At 37.0% G+C, this 23634-nt stretch overlaps 1 protein-coding gene and 1 non-coding gene across 17 annotated transcripts in view; both read left to right on the top strand.

Annotated features, from left to right (window-relative positions):
* SGTB (small glutamine rich tetratricopeptide repeat co-chaperone beta) overlaps positions 1-23634 on the top strand; it is a 78386-nt gene that overhangs the window by 47514 nt on the left and 7238 nt on the right. For 14 of the 16 annotated variants that reach the window (XR_013158021.1, XM_077117339.1, XM_077117338.1 and 11 more), the window contains 3 exons: positions 17303-17407; positions 22002-22140; positions 22245-22307. Coding sequence is in view for 15 of the 16 variants with exons in the window: in XM_077117339.1 (XP_076973454.1) it covers positions 17303-17407; positions 22002-22140; positions 22245-22307 (307 nt within the window). In the remaining variant the exon portion in view is untranslated. The remainder of the gene's footprint in view (positions 1-17302; positions 17408-22001; positions 22141-22244; positions 22308-23634) is intronic. The other 2 variants (XM_077117340.1, XM_077117344.1) reach the window with 2 other exon arrangements.
* Positions 8008-8114, top strand: LOC143647479 (U6 spliceosomal RNA). The gene has a single exon (XR_013158105.1). It is a non-coding gene; the product is annotated as a U6 spliceosomal RNA (small nuclear RNA).

The following is a 23634-nucleotide window of genomic DNA, read 5'->3' as shown; positions in this document are numbered from 1 at the left end:
AAAAAAAATAGAAAAATAGCAGATATCACAGTGATTAAAGATGCTGCATCAGTTTTCCTTGAGGGTGAGACCCAGCACGTTGACAGATTTTCCTGTGAAGCCTCTGAATTCTGTGTTTTTCCTATCCTGTCCAGTATGTGGTGCTTGCTGGGTCCCACCAGCATAAGGTGATGTGGTGTCAAAAAAAGTCTTCTCCATATGGAATAAAAATAAATAATAGGGGGAAGAAATGTTAAAGTGAATTTAGTTTGAAATGCTAGTGATCAATGAAGGGGAGGGGTGGGAGTTTTGATCTTTTTGTTTTTTTAAATACTTCTATTTTTGCCTCTAGCTGCTTTTGCCTGGAGGGAAAATCCTAGAGGAAGTGTCACCCTGGAGAGGACTTTCTTTTTTTTTTTTTTTATTAATTAAAAAAAGAATTAACAAAACAATTAGAAATCATTCCATTCTACATGTACAATCAGTAATTCTTAATAACATCACATAGTTGCATATTCATTATTTCTTAGTACATTTGCATCGATTTAGAAAAAGAAATAAAAAAATAAAAAGACAACAGAATAAGAATTAAAACATTAATAGAAAGAAAAAAAAACAAAAAAACCTATACCTCACATGCAGCTTCATTCAGTGTTTTAATATAATTGCATTACAATTGGGTAGTATTGTGCTGTCCATATCTGAGTTTTTATATCCAGTTGGAGAGGACTTTCTTAAGTCAGCATTTCCGAGTCAAAACATGACTGGGATCCCATGAAGGGGGTGCAGACCAACTGCAAGAGGCTCTGGTGACAGGGTCAGCATAGACGCCAAGAGCCTTTTTGATTGTTCCTCAAAGTTGTACTTACAATGGTCTGACACCTCAGTTATGTAATTTTTTTTGTCATATGTTCAGCCTCATCTTACAGTTACCTGTGTATTTATTTCTTTGGGTGAAGGGCAGAAATTGGGTTTTGTATCTATATATGTATCACCTATGGCACCTAACAGTGGACTAACAGGAGTTCAGCATTTTTTGTTGGATGAATGGAGGACTATAGAAGAAATGTAAGAATTTTCCAGTGACATTGAGGCACCTAGACATTCACATTAATATTATATATAAAGCAACAAATGATTGAGTATAGCTCTTAACCGCTTCTTAGTACTTTATAATATGAAACAAACAGCCAGTTTTCTGTATCTTCTGTCCATAAGCAAGAACAGTGTTCTTACTTACTTTGTTAAACATGAGGACTGAGTATATTACCTAACCTGTAGCAGGCTCATATTTCTGGGATGGAGAGTGATTGGATGACTGAGACAGTAAGTGGATTAAAAGATAAGTAGAAAGAGAAAGCATGGTGGTGGGAGTTGTCAGGGAGTCCTTTCAGATGATGAGGAGGTGGAGTTGAATTTGAGGGTGGGTGGAACTTGGATAGACAGAAAAGAGGGAGAGACATTTTAGAATGAGGAATATTTTAGTTTTCTTGGCAACTCAAACAAATGCCATGCAATTAGTTGACTTAAATGGGGATTTATTAGCTCATAGTTTTGAGGTTAAGAGAAAGTCCTAATCAAGGCATAATCAAGGCATCATCAAGGCGATGCTGTCTTTTTGAAGACTGGCATCTTGGGGCTGGCTTCTGACATTCCTTATCTTTGGCTTCTCTGTTACATGGTAGTGTATTCCTGGCCTCTCGCTGCTTTTCTGGGTTCCATTGAATTTCAGCATCTTGTTTCCTGTGGCTTTCTCTCTTTGTCTCAATTTCATCCTATTTATAAAGGACTCTAGTGATAGGATTAAGACCCCTTCTCATTGAGACGGACCACACCTTAACTGAAATAACCTCATCAAAAAATCCTACTTATTATAGGTTCACACCCACAGGAATGGGCAAAATTTAAGAACATGTTTTTCTGGAATACATAATAGTTCCAAATCATTATAGAGAGCATAGTTAGAAAACAAAATCAGAAAGTATCAGACCATTGTAATAGAGAATGCTAGTGACAACTAGCTATGTTAGCTTTGAGAAAGGTGAGCATGAGACCTCATGAGTTTGCTGTTTGTCTTGTTTTCCTTCACCTCTATGGTCAGCACATAGTCACTCACTTCACTGGGATTTGAATTTGTTTGTTGAACTTGAAGATGAATGTTGAAGTTGCCACTTAGTAGCCGTGTGAACTTGGGGTCTCGCTTAAAGTTTCTGAGCCTCAATTTCCTCACTTAAAAAACAGAAATGATACTTAACACTTCCCACAGTTTGAGTGTTAATATATACAAAATCCCTGCATAGTGCTAGGTTTTCGATATTCCTTTCTTTTCAAAAGCAGTGTAAGATTTTTTCAAGTTGTAAGGATAGGTTTTTACTGTATTTTATTTGTGCTTGATATACTATATGGGAACTATGAGGTAACTGTGGGTTTTTTCTGCTTTATTTTCTACAAAAATAGAACACAAATGATTTTCATGCTCTTTCTCTAGTAGGGTAAAAAAAAATCATGAGTATCTCAAAATATGGTGCTGTGACTGAATTGTTCTGCAGAAGTTTCATTTGTTATGCCCTGACAGCCAGAGAGCAATGGCGGAGTGAGCAGAACACATTGCTGTTCAGTTCAGAAATGGTGTGCTTGGCTTCATCTCACAGGAGATTCAAATATTGCTTGGCTTTCCCTCAGTGGTCCTTAAATTATCTTTTATATTTCTATTTCTCTTCTCCTAGAACTAAAAACCTGCTTTCCACCAGCACTAGCACCTTTACTAATTTGCCCTATCCATCAATACCCTTTAATTGATATTTTTCTCCCAATAAAATCTACTGAGTAAACTTTATGTTTTCTTTGCGATCTTTTTATGTCCTCAGATTACTAAGTATATATACTCAAAATACCATGCTCAAAAGTTACTTGAATTCTTTTTCTTTTTGATATGCAGTTAGGATTGTGTTTTGGTTTTATTCTGTTGTAAGGTTTTCTTTTTCATCATTTTTGAAGTCTCACTCCTATTCCTATATCCTACCCCATTCCAACCATGTTTTATAGGATGAGAGTGACAGATTTATATAGGTTAGATTCCTGAGCCATGTAAATGTTTTGTGTATCCAAAAAAAAAATTGAAAAGGATGGTAAATAAATACTGATTCTATCTAGTTGGTATTTGGTTTAGGTATGATGTGAATATTTCTATACCTGCTTTATTCTGCTTGGTGTTCAGTTGTCTGATTGTCTTTTTTTTTTTAATCACTTTGACTTTCAATCTACGTGTGATTGTATTTTAGGCGATATTTACGTATCCAACTTGAGAGTTTCAGTTTGCCTGGGAAACTGTGCTCATTGATAGATTTGAATTTTCTGTTATCTTTTATTTGTTATCTTATTCTTTTAGCATGATTTTTCTTGGCTTCTTACCCCTTTTCCCATTTTTTCCCCCTGCTTTCTACTGGATTGATTGTGTTTGCTTTACTTCATTTTTGTCTGTCTAATTCTTTTGCAGCTATACATTCTATATCTCTTCTTTTTATGGTCATCCTGGGTAGTCTTTGTGTTGAATATTCTGTCTAATAAACTCCATGAACTACTAAAACGGGTTTATTGAATCCTGCACTTTAACATTAAAATTTTGTTAACTGAAACAAAGGACAATGTATTTATTTCAAATTTTTATTATATTAGTCTAGAGAGGGAAGGGTATCAGTCATAATGTATAAGGGAAAGTTGATAGAAAACTGGACTCAGTATTACCTCTTTCCTTATAGTCTGACATTCTGTCCCATCTCCTCCACTAGAAGGTAAGCACTGTTGAGTTCAGGGCTATTATGTGGTTTGCTGATTTAGCCACTGGGCCTAGAAAGTGTCTTTGAATTAGCTGATCCTCAGTAGATATTAGTTGAATGGAAAGAATATAAATATTTTGTCTAGAGAATGAACGAATGGTAGTATGATAGAGGGCAGAGAATATTGTAGAATCTTTCAGTTTGAAGGGTTTAAATGTTCACTAATAATTAGATTTGTTTAGTGTGCCCCAAGGGGTGAAGTTAACATTAATTATAACAGGGAAACGGATTACTATCTACAGTCAGGATTGTTGGGGAGAGGGATAATAAGTGGGTTTATTATGCTGTCAGTTCCATATTACGGAAGGGATTAAGTAATCAGATACATTCTGGTCCTTAGTCGTTCTGAGAATCTGTGCTAAGTAGATAAAATACATTGCCATCCTTAATTTACAGCCAGACGTAGGCGCACAGGTAAGTTTTATTTTATTTATTTTTATTTTTCAGCTTAGGGCTTGCCCAGATCCATCAGAGAAATCAATATCTATGGCAGCTTTAGCCTTACAAAATGTATTTCTTCAATGATAAAACTTGAAAGTCAAAACGACTGTATCATTGTTGTGTTAGCAAGCATGAAAACAACATTCATCTCATATGTACACCTCTTGGGTGACCAGGTGCATTGTCAATGAGCAGTTATATTTTGAAAGGAATTTATTTTATTAAGCAATAGGTCTCAACAGTGGGCTTAAAATATTCAGTAAACCATGTTGTAAGCAGATTTGCTGTCATCCAGGCTATGAGCACTGGCTTCAACTTAAAAGTCACCAGCTGCATTAGCCTCTAACGAGAGAGTCAGCCTGTCCTTTGAAGCCTTGAAGCCAGGCATTGACTTATCTCTAGCTTCGATAGTCTAAGTGTCATCTTCTTCCAATAGAAGACTGTTTCTTCTATGTTGAAAATCTGTTGTTTAATGTGGCCACCTTCATCAGTTATCTTAGCTAGATCTTTTGGATAACTTACTGTGGCTTCTGCAGCAGCACTTGCTGCTTCACCTTGCACTTTGATGTTTATGGTGATCGTTTATTTCCTTAAAACTCATGAACTAACCTCTGCTCCCTTCAAGCTTTTGTTCTGCAGCTTCTTCCTTTCTCTCAGCCTTCATAGGATTGAACAGAATTGCTCCTGATTAGGCTCTGATTTAAAGGAATATTGGGGTTGGTTTGATCTTTTGTCCAGACCATTAAAACTTTGTCCAGATCAGAAATAAGACTGTTTTGTTTTTTTATCATTTATATGTTCACTGGAGTAGCACAGTTCATCTACTTCAAGACTTTTTCCTTTGCATTCACAACTTTGCTGTTTGGCACACGAAGTTTGGCCTGTCTCAGCTTTCACCATGCCTTCTCATTAAGCCTAATCATTTCTACTTTTTGACTTAAAGAGAGGCATGTGGCTGTTCCTTTCACTTGAACTTTAAGAGGCCATTGTTGGTTATTAAATGGCCTAATTTCAGTATTGTTATGTCTTAGAGAATAGGGAGGGCCAAGACAAGGGTGAGAAATGAAGGAATGTCCAGTTAGTAGAGCAGTCAGATTATACACAACATTTATCAAATATGCCATTTTATATGGGTATGTTTCGTAGTTTCCCAAACCGATTACAGTAGTAACATCAAAGATCATTGATCAGATGACACTAAGGGAAAACAAGGGGTTGGAAAAATGGTACTAATAGACTTGCTTGATGCAGGGTTGCCACAGACCTTCAATTTGTAAAAAACGCAGTGTCTGTGAAGCAGTAAAGTAAGGTATGCCTATATTGGGAGGGCATGAATTTATAGGTGTTAAAGGTAAAATTTTAATTATTAAATGAAGACATAAAATTACAAAGACATAGAATTACAAAGTACATTGTCAACATGACATCTAGAATTTAGTTGTATGTTAATGACCTAAAATATAATTCCATGTGATATTGTGAATTCTCTTTCCTTTGTGCTGGTTTAGATACTCAAGAATATGCTATGTTTTATGTACAAACAATTCATTTTGTGTTTATAGTTTTTAAATCACAAGACAAATACATAAAACAAGCATTTGCCTTTTTATTCTGAGGATGTTTAGCAAATGCTTATTGATTTATTGTTGGTTTTTAACCACAGTTCTTTCTGAGCATCACTCTTTTCACAACCTCCCTTTTCTCTCCCTCATTGCACTCACACTCCAATTTACCCTTTGTGCATGTTTCTGTGCAAGTGTGAATGCACACACACTAGTTAGAAAAAAAACACTTGGTAGGGAAGACATGATGAGATTGGGTTATTTGCTGTTCTATAAAACCACTTTTAAGAGATTTACTGAATGGACTATCAGTACTAGATCAGACTCTCAGTGTTAGATGTGAGATCAAGACTTGGTTCATATGTCATGCTCAGTTTCTGGACAAGGTTTTTTTTTTTTTTCTTTCTTGGTAGCTATGTTTATTGTACATAATATGATCAGTTAAAAGATCTTTCTCAGAGCTTAGGCCATTTACTTCTTTTCCTCCCTCTAAAATATTGTATTTCTTGGAGGGATTTTTGTAGGCTTACATTCCCAGATTCACCTTCCTGAGTTGGTATTACTTCAGTAAATATCTGTCAGTACTGTTTTCCAAGCAACTCCAACCACTGAAAGGGCAGAGAAGCCTCTGGGGCAAGTACTCTCTGGCTCTACATCCTAAAATTACCTATAGAAAAGAGGTCTTTTGACAGGGCTAGGGAAATGGAGCTTGCTCTTAGGCAGCACACCGTTCCTCCCTGGTAATCCTGTTGTTACTTTGACACAGAATATTGGTTATGAATATATGGTGGTTTAGGAGGTCAAATTACAAGGGGCCTAAGTAGGCTATCCTTAAAATTGAATCTACTTTATGAGACTCAAGACATGTGTCAGCCATTGAAGTATATAAACTTTTTAAGGCTGGTCACTAGAATTATCTTTGAGTTAGACTGCTCTAGAAGGAAATATCTGTACATTGCTGGAGGTTTGTGCTCTCTTTAATAATACATCTATAATAAATGCTCATTGCTTTGGAATACTTGAATTAGATAGGGAAATGTCAGTGATCCAGGTGCACTCTGTTTTGTGGAGACTAGGCTATGATAGGCATCCCCAGTGATTGGAAGTAAGCTTTCTTCTTTTTCCTTCACACTAAAAGTGGTTAATTCTTAGAGGAATTTTGGTAGGTGTGTAGTTCCAGGTTCATTTTCCTGAGTTGGCAGTGTTTTACTCTTCTGTTTGGGTTTGGTTTCACATAACACATTCTCTTGACAACTAACAATCTATTATTATACATGTTCAGTATTTATGGAGTGCAGCAATAAGCTTGATGTAATTCAGAAAGTATTTGTGTCTGTTTGGAACTATTGTGTATCCCAGAAAAGCCATGTTATTTGGTCAGGATTCAATATTGTTGGGTGAGAACTTTTTGATGAAATTGTTTCCATGTATATGTGTCTCCACCCATTCAAGATGGGGTTAATTACTATAGTCTTTTAAGAGGAAACCATTTTGGCAAAAGCCTCAGAGCTGACACACACGCAGATGTTTGGGATGCAGAAAGAAAACCCCCAGGGAAGCCATTTGAAACAAGAAGCCAGGAGAGAAAGCTAGCAGGTTATTTCTATGTGCCTTTCCAGCTGATAGAGAAGCCTGAAACATCATTGGTCCTTTCTTAAGTCAGAGTATCTTTCTCTGGATGCCTTAATTTGGACATTTTTATGGCATGAGAACTGTAAACTTAAAATTTAGTAAATTCCCTTTAGAAAAGCCAACCCATTTCTGGTGTATGTTGCATATCTGGCAGCATTAGCAAACCAAAACAGTATTAGGGAATCCCAACTTATAGTCTAATTGACAGGAGAATAGAAGATGCTTAAAGAATACTGAGAATCAGTGAAGTTTAGAATTTGTATTTAAATGGTATTTTAATCAAGTTTTTATGTATGTTTACTAGAATCCAGATAGGCCTCTGAAAGAAGTGGTTCTTAACTAATTTCAAAGAAGAGAGAAAGTTCATTTGGTAAATGCAAAGTTTTTTAGGACCATGGAAATAATAAATGTGGGTGAGGAAAGAAGAATAAAGGGAGCAAAAATGAAAGTGGTGCTTCTCAGATTGCAGTGCGAGAGGACCAGGAGACCAAAGAATTTGGAATAGCGTGGGGCAATTCTAGAGGATTTCTGTCGGTAGGTTCAAGAAGAACATGAAGGCGCTCACTTTGGCAGCACATATACTAAAATTGGAACCATGCAGAGAAAATTAACATGGCCTTTGAGGAAGAATGACATGCAAATTCATAGAGTGTTCCATGTTTTTGTATGGGATGTTTTGGGTGTTCTTTATTATTTTTATTTTTGGAGTAATGAAAATGCTCAGAAATTGCTTGTGTTGATGAATGAACAGTTACACATACTATGAACCACTGATTGTACACTTTGAATGATTATATGTGTGTGAAAATGTACTGTATCTCAATTAAAAAAAACAAAAAGAACATGAAGGAGCTAAGTCAGTTTCTGGGTTTATAAGCAAATATTTTCAGAAAGAGCTTATTTACCTTTATTAATAGAAAAGGTACAATGTTTTGGAGGGACAGTGTTTGAAGCAGTAGGACTGTGGCACAACATTTTTCTTTGTAGTTGTGAAAAATCTAAGAAGTGATCACAACAAGAAATAACCAGTTTGACACTTACTGTTTTGGTTTGCTAATGCTGCTGAAATACAATATGCCAGAAATGGATTGGCTTTTATAAAAAGGGATTTATTCACAGCGGCCGGCGACCAGAGCCCCTCCCACACATGCAGCTTCCCGGGCAGGTTGGGAGCCTCGGATCAGCGGTTCCCCAAGCCGCGGCGACCAGTGCCCCTCCCACACGTGGCTTCCTGGGCCGGCTGGGAGCCTCGGATAAGCGGTTCCCCAAGCCGCGGTGGCCGGCACCCCTCCCCCACAGGCGTCTTCCCGGAGGGAAAGGAAAGAGTCTCCAACAGTAGTAAAGACTGAGTCCAACCTAACACCAATAGTGGCATTAATGAACAACTTCTGACTACTAAAAATAGGCCCTCAGCTCAGGCAAAACTGATCAAGGCGGAAGTCGCCTATTGGGCTAACTGAAAAAAAGGAAAGGGGGCGAAACAGAGCCTTCTGCGGCTGTTTCTGCGGAGGCTTGGTTGCCTCTGGGCTCAGCGCTGGAATTACACAGGTTGCAACTGCCCCGAACGCAGAGGCGGGCTGCTTTCAGGGCTCTCCACCACCTGAACCTTCGCAGTGGGAGGGGTGAAACGCAACTCAGGTGGAATCCCTCTGTCAAGGAATTCAGATCCCAGGACTTCACAATTTGAAGTCATTAAAACCAACCTACAACCTTTCCTCTGACTCCACCACACACCCAGCAGCGAGAGTCTTCCAAAGTTAGAGAGCCACAACATCTTTTGCTGGTGGGACCTGCAGACAGACAAGCACCACATACTGGGCAGGATAAGAAAAACAGAGCCCAGAGACTTGACAAGAAAGTCTTTCAACCTGCTGGGTCCCATACTCGGGGAAATCTGATTAAATGTCCAGACGCCAGCAAAAAATAACAAATCACACCAGGAAAATTGAAGATATGGCTCAGTCAAAGAAACAAACCAATAGCTCAAATGAGATACAGGAGCTGAGACAACTAATTCTGAATATACAAACAGAAATGGAAAACCTCTTCAAAAACCAAATCAATAAATTGAGGGAGGACATGAAGAAGTCATGGGATGAACAAAAAGAAGAAATGGAAAGTCTGAAAAAACAAATCACAGAACTTATGGGAATGAAAGATACAGTAGAAGAGATGAAAAAAAAATGGAAACCTACAATGGTAGATTTCAAGAGACAGAGGCTAGAATTAGTGAACTGGAGGATGGAACATCTGAAATCCAAAAAGAAACAGAAACTATAGGGAAAGAATGGAAAAATTTGAGCAAGGGCTCAGGGAATTGAATGATAATATGAAGCGCACAAATATACGTGTTGTGGGTGTCCCAGAAGGAGAAGAGAAGGGAAAAGGAGGAGAAAAACTAATGGAAGAAATTATCACTGAAAATTTCCCAACTCTTATGAAAGACCTAAAATTACAGATCCAAGAAGTGCAGTGCACCCCAAAGAGAATAGATCCAAATAGGTGTTCTCCAAGACACTTACTAGTTAGAATGTCAGAGGTCAAAGAGAAAGAGAGGATCTTGAAAACAGCAAGAGAAAAACAATCCATCACATACAAGGGAAACCCAATAAGACTATGTGTAGATTTCTCAGCAGAGACCATGGAAGCTAGAAGACAGTGGGATGATATATTTAAATTACTAAAAGAGAAAAAGGGCCAACCAAGACTCCTATATCCAGCAAAATTGTCCTTCAAAAATGAGGGAGAAATTAAAACATTTATAGACAAAAAGTCACTGAGAGAATTTGTGACCAAGAGACCAGCTCTGCAAGAAATACTAAAGGGAGCACTAGAGTCAGATACAAAAAGACAGAAGAGAGAGGTATGGAGAAGAGAGTAGAAAGAAGGAAAATCAGATATGATATATATAATACAAAAGGCAAAATGGTAGAGGAAAATATTATCCAAACAGTAATAACACTAAATGTTAATGGACTGAATTCCCCAATCAAAAGACATAGACTGGCAGAATGGATTAAAAAACAGGATCCTTCTATATGGTGTCTACAGGAAACACATCTTAGACCCAAAGATAAACATAGGTTGAAAGTGAAAGGTTGGGAAAAGATATTTCATGCAAATAACAACCAGAAAAGAGCAGGAGTAGCTATTCTAATATCCAACAAATTAGACTTCAAATGTAAAACAGTTAAAAGAGACAAAGAAGGATACTATCTACTAATAAAAGGAACAATTAAACAAGAAAACATAACAATCATAAATATTTATGCACCGAACCAGAATACCCCAAAATACATGAGGAATACACTGCAAACACTGAAAAGGGAAATAGACACATATACCATAATAGTTGGAGACTTCAATTCCCCACTCTCATCAATGGACAGAACATCTAGACAGAGGATCAATAAAGAAATAGAGAATCTGAATATTATTATAAATGAGCTAGACTTAACAGACATTTATAGGACATTACATCCCACAACAGCAGGAAACACCTTTTTCTCAAGTGCTCATGGATCATTCTCATAGGCCACATGCTGGGTCACAAAGCAAGTCTCAACAAATTTAAAAAGATTGAAATCATACACAACACTTTCTTGGATCATAAAGGAATGAAGTTGGAAATCAATAATAGGCAGAGTGCCAGAAAATTCACAAATACGTGGAGGCTCAACAACACACTCTTAAACAACTAGTGGGTCAAGGAAAAAATTACAAGAGAAATTAGTAAATATCTCAAGGCGAATGAAAATGAAAACACAACATATCAAAACCTATGTGATGCAGCACAAAGGCAATGCTAAGAGGGAAATTTATTGCCCTAAATGCCTATATCAGAAAAGAAAAAAGGGCAAAAATTCGGAAATTAACTGTCCCCTTGGAAGAACTGGAGAAAGAACAGCAAACTAACCCCAAAGCAAGCAAAAGGAAAGAAATAACAAAGATTAGAGCAGAAATTAATGAAATTGAAAACATGAAAACAATAGAGAAAATCAATGAGACCAGAAGTTGGTTCTATGAGAAAATCAATAAGATTGATGGGCACTTAGCAAGATTGACAAAAAGAAGAAGAGAGAGGACGCAAATAAATAAGATCAGAAATGAAAGAGGAGACATAACCACTGACCTCACAGAAATAAAGGAGGTAATAACAGGATACTATGAACAACTTTATGCCAATAAATACAACAATGTAGGGGAAATGGACAAGTTCCTAGAAAGGCATGAACAACCAACTTTGACTCAAGAAGAAATAGATGACCTCCAGAAACCAATCACAAGTAAAGAAATTGAATCAGTCATTCAAAAGCTTCCCAAAAAGAAAAGTCCAGGATCAGACGGCTTCACATGTGAATTCTACCAAACATTCCAGAAAGAATTAGTACCAACTCTGCTCAAACTCTTCAAAAAAATCGAAGTGGAGGGAATGCTACCTAATTCATTCTATGAAGCCAACATCACCCTCATACCAAAACCAGGCAAAGATATTACAAAAAAAGAAAACTACAGACCAATCTCTCTAATGAGTATAGATGCAAAAATCCTCAACAAAATTCTAGCAAATCGAATCCAGCAACACATTAAAAGAATTATACATCATGACCAAGTAGGATTCATCCCAGGTATGCAAGGATGGTTCAACATAAGAAAATCAATTAATGTAATACACCATATCAACAAATCAAAGCAGAAAAATCACATGATCATCTCAATTGATGCAGAGAAGGCATTTGACAAGATTCAACATCCTTTCCTGTTGAAAACACTTCAAAGGATAGGAATACAAGGGAACTTCCTTAAAATGATAGAGGGAATATATGAAAAACCCACAGCTAATATCATCCTCAATGGGGAAAAATTGAAAACTTTCCCCCTAAGATCAGGAACAAGACAAGGATGTCCATTATCACCACTATTATTCAACATCGTGTTGGAGGTTCTAGCCAGAGCAATTAGACAAGAAAAAGAAATACAAGGCATCAAAATTGGAAAGGAAGAAGTAAAACTATCACTGTTTGCAGACAATATGAAACTATACGTCGAAAACCTGGAAAAATCCACAACAAAACTACTAGAGCTAATAAATGAGTACAACAAAGTAGCAGGTTACAAGATCAACATTCAAAAATCTGTAGTGTTTCTATATACTAGCAATGAACAAGCTGAGGGGGAAATCAAGAAATGAAGTCCATTTACAGTTGCAACTAAAAGAATAAAATACTTAGGAATAAATTTAACCAAAGAGACAAAAGATCTATACAAAGAAAACTACAAAAAACTGTTAAAAGAAATCACAGAAGACCTAAATAGATGGAAGGGCATACTGTGTTCATGGATTGAAAGACTAAATATAGTTAAGATGTCAATCCTACCTAAATTGATTTACAGATTCAATGCAATACCAGTCAAAATCCCAACAACTTATTTTTCAGAAGTAGTAAAACCAATAAGCAAATTTATCTGGAAGGACAGGGTGCCCCGAATTGCTAAAAGTATCTTGAGGAAAAAAAATGAAGCTGGAGGTCTCACGCTGCCGGACTTGAAGGCATATTATGAAGCCACAGTGGTCAAAACAGCATGGTACTGGCATAAAGATAGATAAATCGACCCATGGAATCGAATAGAGTGCTCAGATGTAGACACTCTCTTCTGTGGACATTTGATCTTTGCTAAGGCAGTCAAGCCAACTCACCTGGGGCAGAACAGTCTCTTCAATAAATGGTGCCTAGAGAACTGGATATCCATATGCAAAAGAATGTAAGAGGACCCGTATCTCACACCCTATACAAAAGTTTCCTCAAAATGGATCAAAGATCTAAACATTAGGTCTAAGACCATAAAACAGAAGAAAATGTAGGGAGATATCTTATGAAACTTACAATTGAAAGCGGTTTTATGGACCTTAAACCTAAAGCAAGAGCACTGAAGAAAGAAATGAATAAATGGGAGCTCCTCAAAATTAAACACTTTTGTGCATCAAAGAACTTCATCAAGAAAGTAGATTTTTTTTTACTATTATTATTTTTATTTTTTCTCTATATTAACATTCTATATCTTTTTCTGTTGTTTTGCTAGTTCTTTTCCTAAATCGATGCAAATGTACTAAGAAATGATGATCATGCATCTATGTGATGATGTTAAGAATTACTGATTGCATATGTAGAATGGAATGATTTCTAAATCTTGTATTAATGTCTTTTTTCTTTAATTAATAAAAAAAAAAGAGACAATAAATTATTGAATTAGCATTATAACCAGTCACTGATGCCAGAACTGTCTGTAGGCCCCACTGTCTCCCTTGGTACATTTTCAGGCACCCATTACTTGTATGAAGGAGATAATATTGTGCAGAAAATGTACCACGAAGGTGACTGCTGAATTCTGAAATGCATATTATGGGCAATGTGCTGGTTTAAAAGGATGTATGTCTCCTACAAAATCCATGTTTTAATTATAAAGGCAGAATAATCCCTATTCAATACTGTATGTTTGAAACTGTAATCAGATCATCTCCCTGGAGATGTGAGTTAATCAAGAATGATTGTTAAACTGGGTTAGGTGATGACATGTCTCCACCCATTTGGGTTGGTCTTGATAAGTTTCTGGAGTCCTGTAATGATGGAAACATTTTGGACAATGAAGAAGATTTGGAGAGCAGAGAATGCTATAGCACCATGAAGCAGAGTCCACCAGTCAGCAACCTTTGGTGATAAAGAAGGAAAATGCCTCCCGGGGAGCTTCATGAAGCAGGAAGCCAGGAGAAGAAGCTAGGAGATGATGCCATGTTCACCATGCACCCTTCCAGATGAGAGAGGAACCCTGATCATGTTCACCATGTGTCCTTCCAGTTGAGAAATAAACCCTGAACTTCATTGGTCTTCTTGAACCAAGGTATCTTTCCCTGGATACCTTAGATTGGACATTTCTATAGACTTGCTTTAATTGGGACATTTTCTTGGACTTAGAACTGTAAACTAGCAACTTATTAAATTCCCTTTTTAAAAGTCAAAAAAAAAAAAGAAAGTAGAAAGACAGCTTACCAATGGGAGACAATATTTGGAAACGACAAATCAGATAAAGGTCTAGTATCCAGAATTTATAAAGAGATCGTTCAACTCAACAACAAAAAGACAGCCAACCGAATTACAAAATGGGAAAAAAACTTGAACAGACACCTCTCAGAAGAGGAAATACAAATGGCCGAAAGGCACATGAAGAGATGCTCAATGTCCCTGGCCATTAGAGAAATGCAAATCAAAACCACAATGAGATATCATCGCACACCCACCAGAATGGCCATTATCAACAAAACAAAAAATGACAAGTGCTGGAGAGGATGTGGAGAAAGAGGCACACTTATCCACTGTTGGTGGGAATGTCAAATGGTGCAACCACTGTGGAAGACAATTTGGTGCTTCCTCAAAAAGCTGAATATAGAATTGCCATACGACCCAGCAATACCATTGCTGGGTATCTACTCAGAAGACTTAAGGGCAAAGACACAAATGGACATTTGCACACCAGTGTTTATAGTAGCATTATTCACAATTGCAAAGAGATGGAAACATCCAAATGTTTCCATCAACAGACGAATAGCTAAACAAACTGTGGTATATACATACGATGGAATATTATGCAGCTTTAAGACAGAATAAACTTATGAAGCATGTAATAACATGAATGGACCTAGAGAGCATTATGCTGATTGAGCCTGGCCAAAAACTAAAGGACAAATACTGTATTGTCCCACTGATGTGAACCGATATTAGAGAATAAACTTGGAATATGTCATTGGTAACAGAGACCATCAGGAGTTAGAAATAGGGTAAGATAATGGGTAATTGAAGCTGAAGGGATACAGACTGTGCAATAGGACTGGATACAAAAACTCAAAAATGGACAGCACAATACTACCTAATTGTAATGTAATTATGTTAAAACACTGAATGAAGCTGCATCTGAGCTATAGTTTTTTTTGTTCGTTTGTTTTTTATATATATTTTTTATTTTTTTCTCTATATTATCATTTTATTTCTTTTTCTGTTGTCTTGCTATTTCTTTTTCCAAATCGATGAAAATATACTAAGAAATGATGATCATACATCTGTGTGATGATATTAAGAATCACTGATTGCGTATATAGAATGAAATGATTTCTAAATGTTGTGTTAATTTTTTTTTAATAAGTAAAAAAAAAAACGGGATGTATTTATTAAGTTATAAGTTTATAGTTCTAAGTCCCTGAAAATTTCCAAATTAGGCCTCAAAAGGGGGATATCTTCACTTAAGAAAGGCTAATCACGTTTTGGGTTACTCTGTCACATGAGAAAGCACATGGCGATGTCTGCTGGCTCTTTTGTCACGGGTTTCATTGCTTTCAGCTCCTGGTTCCAGTGGCCTCCTCTCTGACCTTCTGTCTGTCTCCAGGCATCTCCATACTTCTGTCACTTGATTTCGTCTCTCTGAGCTCTGTTCTGGCTCTCTTAAGGACTCCAGTAATTAATTAGTAATTAAACAGTAAACTAATGAAGTCCTACCTTGAATGGGCCAGGGTCACATCTCCATGGAAGCACCTCATAAATGGTCACACCCATAGCAAGTCCCTACGCACAATATTGAATTAAAAGAGCATGGCTTTTCTGGGGTACATAATAGTTTCAGTCCAACACAACTCCTGTGCGTAAGCCAAGAGAGGTGACCATGATTTCTCATGTAGCTGTTTGTTGGCTTCTGGTCCCCATATCAGCTGTCTTAGCACCTACATTAGATCTTCTGTTGTCCGTTACTTTTTCTACTCTGAGTTAGTTAACTACTTAGAAACATTAGTGGGGAGAGATCACAATTACAAGAATTTAGATTTATGCAGATGTTCTTGTTTTCTAGAGTTGGCTTTTCAGCCTTTTGCTGAGGTACAGTATTATGAGAATTTAGGAGAGACTGAAAGAATTTACAATAAAATTTAGTTTGTCTCAGAAGTGAATGAATGTGAAAAAGTGCCAGAGGACTAGAATATTACTTTTATTTGTACTTTAACCCCCCCTGGTAAAGATTTTGATTAACAGCACAATACTATGTGTAGTTGTTTACAGAATCACTGACTGTGTGCCTTCTTAGTGTCCTCACGTGTCCTAGCATTTTCAGTTTGTGAAATATAGAAAGACAGGAGGTAGAGTAGTTGTATCACTTGCATATTTGTCTTTTCTATAGCAAAGCACACAGCAAAAGGCAGTTTGTTTATTTTCTCTGAACAGAAGTTTCAGAGTTATTTTTTGGGTTTGATTATCAAAATATCTTAGCCAGTTTGATTTAGATATTTACTGGGAGTATTCTACAATTTGGGACAAGGAAAATGGGGTTTCATTAGTATGTAAACATTGAAATTAGTGCCTGTAATGGTTAAGTTTATGTGTCAACTTGACTAGGTTATGGTGTTCAATTTGGTGAAGCAAGCAATTATTATTGTGGGGGTAGTTCATGGATTTAAATCATTAGTTGATCGCATCTACAGTCAGTAAAGGAGATTGCTTTTAACAGTGAGAGAAACCATCCAGTCAGTTGCAGGCCTTAAAGCGTGAACTGATGATTACAGCAGTCAGAAGAGTTTCTGCCTCTACTTCAGCCAGCCAGTTTCTCCTGGGGAATTCATTGAAACCTTCATCAGAGTTCCCAGCTTGTGGTCTGCCCCATGGAATTCAGGCTTGCTAATACCCACAGTTGCATGAGCCAATCCTGTAATAAATCTCTTAATATTTACACACACGCATACGTTGTTGGTTCCCTTTCTCTGGAGCACCCTAATACAGTATCTTGAAGGCTGCTAATAAAAATCTCTTCTCTTTCTCTTAGGGCTGCTGCTCAGAGTAAATTAGGTAACTACACAGATGCAATAAAAGATTGTGAAAAAGCAATAGGAATTGATTCAAAGTACAGCAAAGCCTATGGGAGAATGGGGTAAGTTCTTTAAAAATGTTCGAAGTAGTACCAGGTAGTTCCAGGTTTGCTGTTCTTTATGACTTGGTTTTGAATTTCCTTCTCAATGTTGTACTGTCCAAACGAATAAAAAGATAATATAACATAATGGAGAAGGATTACAATTTCTCTGAGATTGGCGTGAGATGATTAGTTGTATAATGAATGATTTGTTGTTGGAGGGAATTAAACAGCCATAGCGAGTAGATTCATTTCATGTTTAAGACCACAAATCTCAAATGAGCACACAATATTGACATACAATTTTGTTGTACTTCCTCCTAAATTCACCCCATCACTCTCTGAGATGACTGTTTCACACTACTCAAAATTTCCAAGACTCCCTCTGTGGCGACTATCAGCAGCTGATATTGCCTCATACTTGAGAAAATAGATTCATTTAAAAGAAGAATAACTCATCTTCCTACTTCCAGATCCACCAGTCTATCTGTGTTTGTACCTATATAGATTACTTTTATCCCTGTTAAAATGAAGAGTCCTGGGTGGGCCACGGTGGCGTAGTGGCAGAGTTCTCGCCTGCCATCTTGGAGCCGGGTTCGATTCCTGGTGCCTGCCCATGTGAAAAAAAAGGAGTTCTTATTCTAAGACTATCCTCTCCTCTCACATTTTAGATTTCATCTTTGTGTACCTTCTCGGGAATTTCACACCATAATTCCCCTTTATCTTCTACAACACCAGTTTTCCTATCTTTAATAGAAGATGATGAGTGGCATCTGAAAAGGTCATAAAAAAATCCTCCATCTGATCCCTCCTTTTATGCAGTAAACCCTCAGGTTACCACCTCATTTTTCAGTTTCTCTTTTTCTGCAGATATCCTGCCAAATGACTGAGGTTGTTGTCTCCTCTCTCATTTTCTCTTCTGCTCACTTCAGTTTTGCTTTTGTTTCATACTACTTAGATAGCTGGATCAAGGTCTCTATCTCGATCTTACCAAGGCCACTGTTCAGTTCTGTATCCTCTTCCTGCCCTATTTTTTAGGATTTGACACAATTAGCTTTTTTTTTTTAATACTTCATTCTCTAATATGAATGAAACCACACTTACCTGGTTTTCCTTCTACTTCACTGTTTATTCTTTTCCTGTCTCTCTTGATGGTTCTTCTTCATCTACCATCTCTGAATAATGGTGTGCTTTAGGGCTTTATCCCCTGCTCCTGCTGTTTCTCTGTGTACATTCCCTTCTGATTTCATACAACCCCATCCTTTAAAATTCTTTCTTTCTTTCTATCTATCTATCTGTCTGTCTGTCTGTCTGTCTGTCTATCTATCTATCTATCTATCTATCTATCTATCTATCTAATCTATTTTTTTGGGGGGTGGTGATGCATGGTCTGGGAATCAAACCTGGAATCAAACCTGCTCACATGGAAGGTGAGCATTCTACCACTGAACCATCTGTGCACCCCTCTATCTATATTTTGATGGCTCTCTTAGTTCTGTGTCCTCCAAATGTCATCCTTCTGTATTCAATTATTATTCATTTCCACTTCCATGTTTAATAGGTATCTTAAACTTAACATGTCCCAAATAGGACTCTTGTTCTCTTTATTTTTAAAAATTATTCATTATACTGAAGTTCTCAGTATGGGATTTGTTGTTATCCTTGCAACTGTCCTACACATTTGCAATTATTTCAAATAAAAGATTGTTTTTAAAAAAAAGCAAATTCCATAAGCTTAATAAAGAAGCACATCCCACCAGGAAAAAAAAATTTAATTATTAATTAAAAAATTAACATAGATGATCAGTAATTCACAATATTATCACTTAGTTGCATATTCATCATTTCTTAGAACATTTGCATCCATTCAGAAAAAGAAATAAAAAGACAATAGAAAAAGAAATAAAACTAAAACAAACAAACAAAAAAGATTATACCTACCATACCCCTTACCCCTTGCTTTCACTGATCACTAGCATTTCAAACTAACTTTATTTTAACATTTTTCCCCCTATTATTTATTTTTATTCCATATATTCTACTCGTCTGTTGACAAGGTAGATAAAAGGAGCATCAGACACAAGGTTTTCACAATCACACAGTCACATTGTGAAAGCTATATCATTATTCAGTCATCTTCAAGAAACATGGCTACTGGAACACAGCTCTACATTTTCAGGCAGTTCCCTCCAGCCTCTCCATTACATCTTGAATAACAAGGTGATTTCTACTTAATGTGTAAGAATAACCTCCAGACTCTGTTTGGAATCTCTCAGCCATTGACACTTTGTCTCATTTCACTCTTCTCCCTTTTGGTCGAGAAGGTTTTCTCAATCCCTTGATGCTGAGTCTCAGCTCATTCTAGGATTTCTGTCCCACGTTGCCAGGAGAGTCCACACCCCTGGGAGTCATGTCCCACGTAGACAGGGGGAGGGTGGTGAGATTGCTTGTTTTGTTGGCTGGAGGGGGAGGCCACATCTGTGCAACAAAAGAGGCTCTCTTGGGGGTGACTCTTAGGCCTAAATTTTAAGTAGACTTGACCTATCCTTTGTGGGGTTAAGTTTCATATGAACAAACCCCAAGACTGGGGGTTCAGCCTATAGCTTTGGTTGTCCACACTGCTTGTGAGAATATCAAGAATTCAACTTGGGGAAGTTGAATTTCTCCCCACTCTCACCATTCCCCGAAGGGGGCTTAGCAGATACTTTTCCACTCACTGATCGAATCGCTCTGGGATTCATCGGGGCATCACTCTGGACAAACCAACAAAATCTCATGTCCTACCTGAGATTCCAAGTACTTATGGTATTCAATCAAACTATGTACATAAATTATATTAGGAAATGCACTAGTCAAAATATAAATTTTGTAGCTAATAAACAGTTTTTGCTTTACTCTCACACGTAAGGTGACATTTTACAATATTAATTACCATCCTTTTTCAGCACCCTGAAGTAATGACATTCCTTTGTTCTTCCTCATGCAAAAACATTTTTAAAATTTGTACATTTAGTCTCTATTATTATACAGTCTAGGCTTTCCTAGATTATACCATCTCAATCTTTAACATCTATCTTTCTTTATGATTTCATTTATGCCCCCAGCCCTCCTCCCTCTATCATTCTCACATGCAGCTTCATTCAATGTTTTAACAGAATTGTATTACAGTTAGGTAGTATTGTGCTGTCCATTTCTGAGTTTTTGTATTCAGTCCTGTTGCACAGTCTGTATCTCTTCGGCTCCACTTACCCAATGTCTTACCCTGTTTCTATCTCCTCATGGTCTCTGTTACCAACGAAATATTCCAAGTTTATTCACTAATGTCAGTTCATATCAGTGAGACCATACAGTATTTGTCCTTTTGTTTTTGGCTAGTCTCACTCAGCATAATGTTCTCAAGGTCCCTCCATGTTGTTACATACTTCATAAGTTTATTCTGTCTTAAAGCTCCATAATATTCCATCGTATGTATATACCACAGTTTGTTTAGCCACTCCTCTGTTAACGGACATTTTGGCTGTTTCCATCTCTTTGTAATTGTAAATAATCCTGTATAAACATTGGTGTGCAAATGTCCGTTTGTGTCTTTGCCCTTAAGTCCTTTGAGTATATTCCCAGCAATGGTATTGCTGGGTCGTATGGCAATTCTATATTCAGCTTTTTGAGGAACCGCCAAACTACCTTCCACAGCGGTTGCACCATTTGACATTCCCACCAACAGTGGATAAGTGTGCCTCTTTCTCCACATCCTCTCCAGCACTTGTCATTTTCCGTTTTGTTGATTATCGCCATTCTGGTGGGTGTGAGATGATATCTCATTGTGATTTTGATTTGCATTTCTCTAATGGCCAGGAAAGTTGAGCATTCTTGTTCCCTTTTTAAATCTTTCCCGTCTCAGCAAATGTTTTTGTTTATTTCTGAATGTTACTGTACAGTTCTGAAGTAATTTTCTAATAAGTGAGTTCTAACTAGGCGAAGATAAAAATTTCAGTTTAGCAACTAACTCTTTGATCTGTGCCTGGGATGATAACTTATGCTCTTTGTGTTGAAAAAGATACTTATTTTATCTAACAACTAAAGTACGTTTTTCAAGAATAGCCAGCTGACACTGTATAGTCTAGTTTGTTAATGTCAAATTGATATATATATATATATATACAAGTTCTCTGTTAGGAAGAGACATGAAAGTGGGACATTAGAATCACAATTCTAGTTCAGAGTTCTTAAAATGCTTTTAGTATCAGAATTACATGATCACAATATTGTTAGACAGCTCCCATCTTTATGGAACTTAATCTAGGCGTTCCTAAAGCAGCTATTCCTGCTTTTCCTGCTATTCCTCCTAGCCTTAAAAATGATAGGGATGATAAGGTTAATCTATAAATACAAAGTTTATGACACATATAGGAAAGCCAAAGTTGTCAGTTAGCAGAGTAAGTTCAGACTTAGAGAATTTTAGAATTAGAGGAAATTTTAGTGTTCCAGTGATATTTCCTGTGATTCAAATAGTATAATTAAGTTATGTAATCTGAATTAGAACTGACTACCAAGACAGATATTTGACTATGTTTGTGTGTTCTCTTGTTCTTTAATCATTTATCTTTGTTCCTTTTAGGTTGGCTCTTGCTGCAATGAATAAGTTTGAAGAAGCGGTTACAAGCTATCAAAAGGCATTGGAGCTTGACCCTGAAAATGATTCCTATAAATCAAATCTCAAAATAGCAGAACAGAAGCTAAGAGAGGTATCCAGTCCTGTAAGTTATTAATATCAGATGAATGAAATATTTTCTGTCATTCATGATTTATTGCAGTTAAATTTTACTTGTTGGAATGATTCTCAGATATACTTGTTTTACAGACAGGAACTGGATTGAGCTTTGACATGGCCAGCTTGATAAATAATCCAGCCTTCATTAGTATGGTGAGTTTATTTCCTTTTCTTCTCCATTGGCTCTGTTTTCCATAGTTATTAGCTCCCAAACTTTTTAGAAATAAGGGAATTTTTGTGAGGGTGGTGGTATGTGGTAGTGGTAGAAGGCTGTGGAGGAAGTTTTTAACTTGTCCAGTTGATCTCTTTGTGGGAAACCCATGGAAGGAACTCCATGGATTCTCTGAAATTGTCTATGAAAAATTGTGTACATGGAGATATGTGCGTTTTCCTTGGGATACAACTGTAGTTTCATCTGATTAGCAAAAGAATCTTCATATCCATAAGGTTAAAACCACTCTTAGATGGAAATGGTCATAAGAAGCTATCTAGTAGCTTCATGTTGTGCTCTTGGAAGGCAGGAACTACTTATTATTCATCATTATTTCCTTCAGAAAATGTGTCTTGCATCTCGTAAACCTTCATTTGAATTGAAATGCACAGATGACTCATTTCTCTAAGACAAAAGAAGTCTTTTGAACAATGGGTGGTTTTAATTTTTTTCCCCATCCAATTAAAGTCATTCTTTTTACCTACTGGCAAGAAATTTATGCCTCTTTTTAGGTTTTGTGACTTTTTTTTTAACATTGTTACCTAATTTCAGGTCTCAGATTGTGCTATTTTAACAGGATGTGAAAATGGAATTATTTTCATTTCAGATTTGATTTAGGCCCCAAGATACAATATTCGAAAGTAAGATGTGAAACCACCATGGAGTTGTAAAGATGGGGATGAAAACCATGTTTGGTGACTCTTAGAAAAGGGTCAGATAGATAGAGATTAGGAGAGGTTTTAGAGAGAGCTATTGGAGTTTCAGAGCCCTGTGTCATGGGGGAGGGAAGTAGTTGGGCCTGTCCTCATCTGAAGTCCACTGGGAAGAGGGTTTTATATGACCCTTAGTTTGGAAAACAGTGGGCTGCTGTCTGACTTGCTAAAGCAGTCTGTGGCAAAATTGGTGCTTTGGTTTGGGAAGTAATTATATTTATGACAGTAGAGCAGAGATACGTTTCTTGTGGATCACATGCTTTTGAGATAATTCCAGCCTTAATCTTTCTAAGACGACTTTGTGAAAGTCCTAAAGGGCCTCCTGGAAGGTGATGGGGTCCCAACAGATAGTCTGTGAAGGAAGACTGCTAAGAATCTGGGGCAAAAGGGAGAAGTTATAACCATCTAGCTAGAATAAGTTGCCCTTTCCAGAAAATAGGTGGGAAATCCTCAGGAGGTGAGGGGTAACAAAAGGGGTGAGGAGGGGAGAGAGGTGTCTAAAGACTCTCAGAAAGTGCTCCGTGAGAGATCCAGGATAGTTTTAATCAGATTTCAA

The sequence above is a fragment of the Tamandua tetradactyla genome, chromosome 9, assembly GCF_023851605.1.
Source record: "Tamandua tetradactyla isolate mTamTet1 chromosome 9, mTamTet1.pri, whole genome shotgun sequence".
Classification (NCBI taxonomy): domain Eukaryota; kingdom Metazoa; phylum Chordata; class Mammalia; order Pilosa; family Myrmecophagidae; genus Tamandua; species Tamandua tetradactyla.
This window is presented reverse-complemented; position numbering and strand designations above follow the sequence as displayed.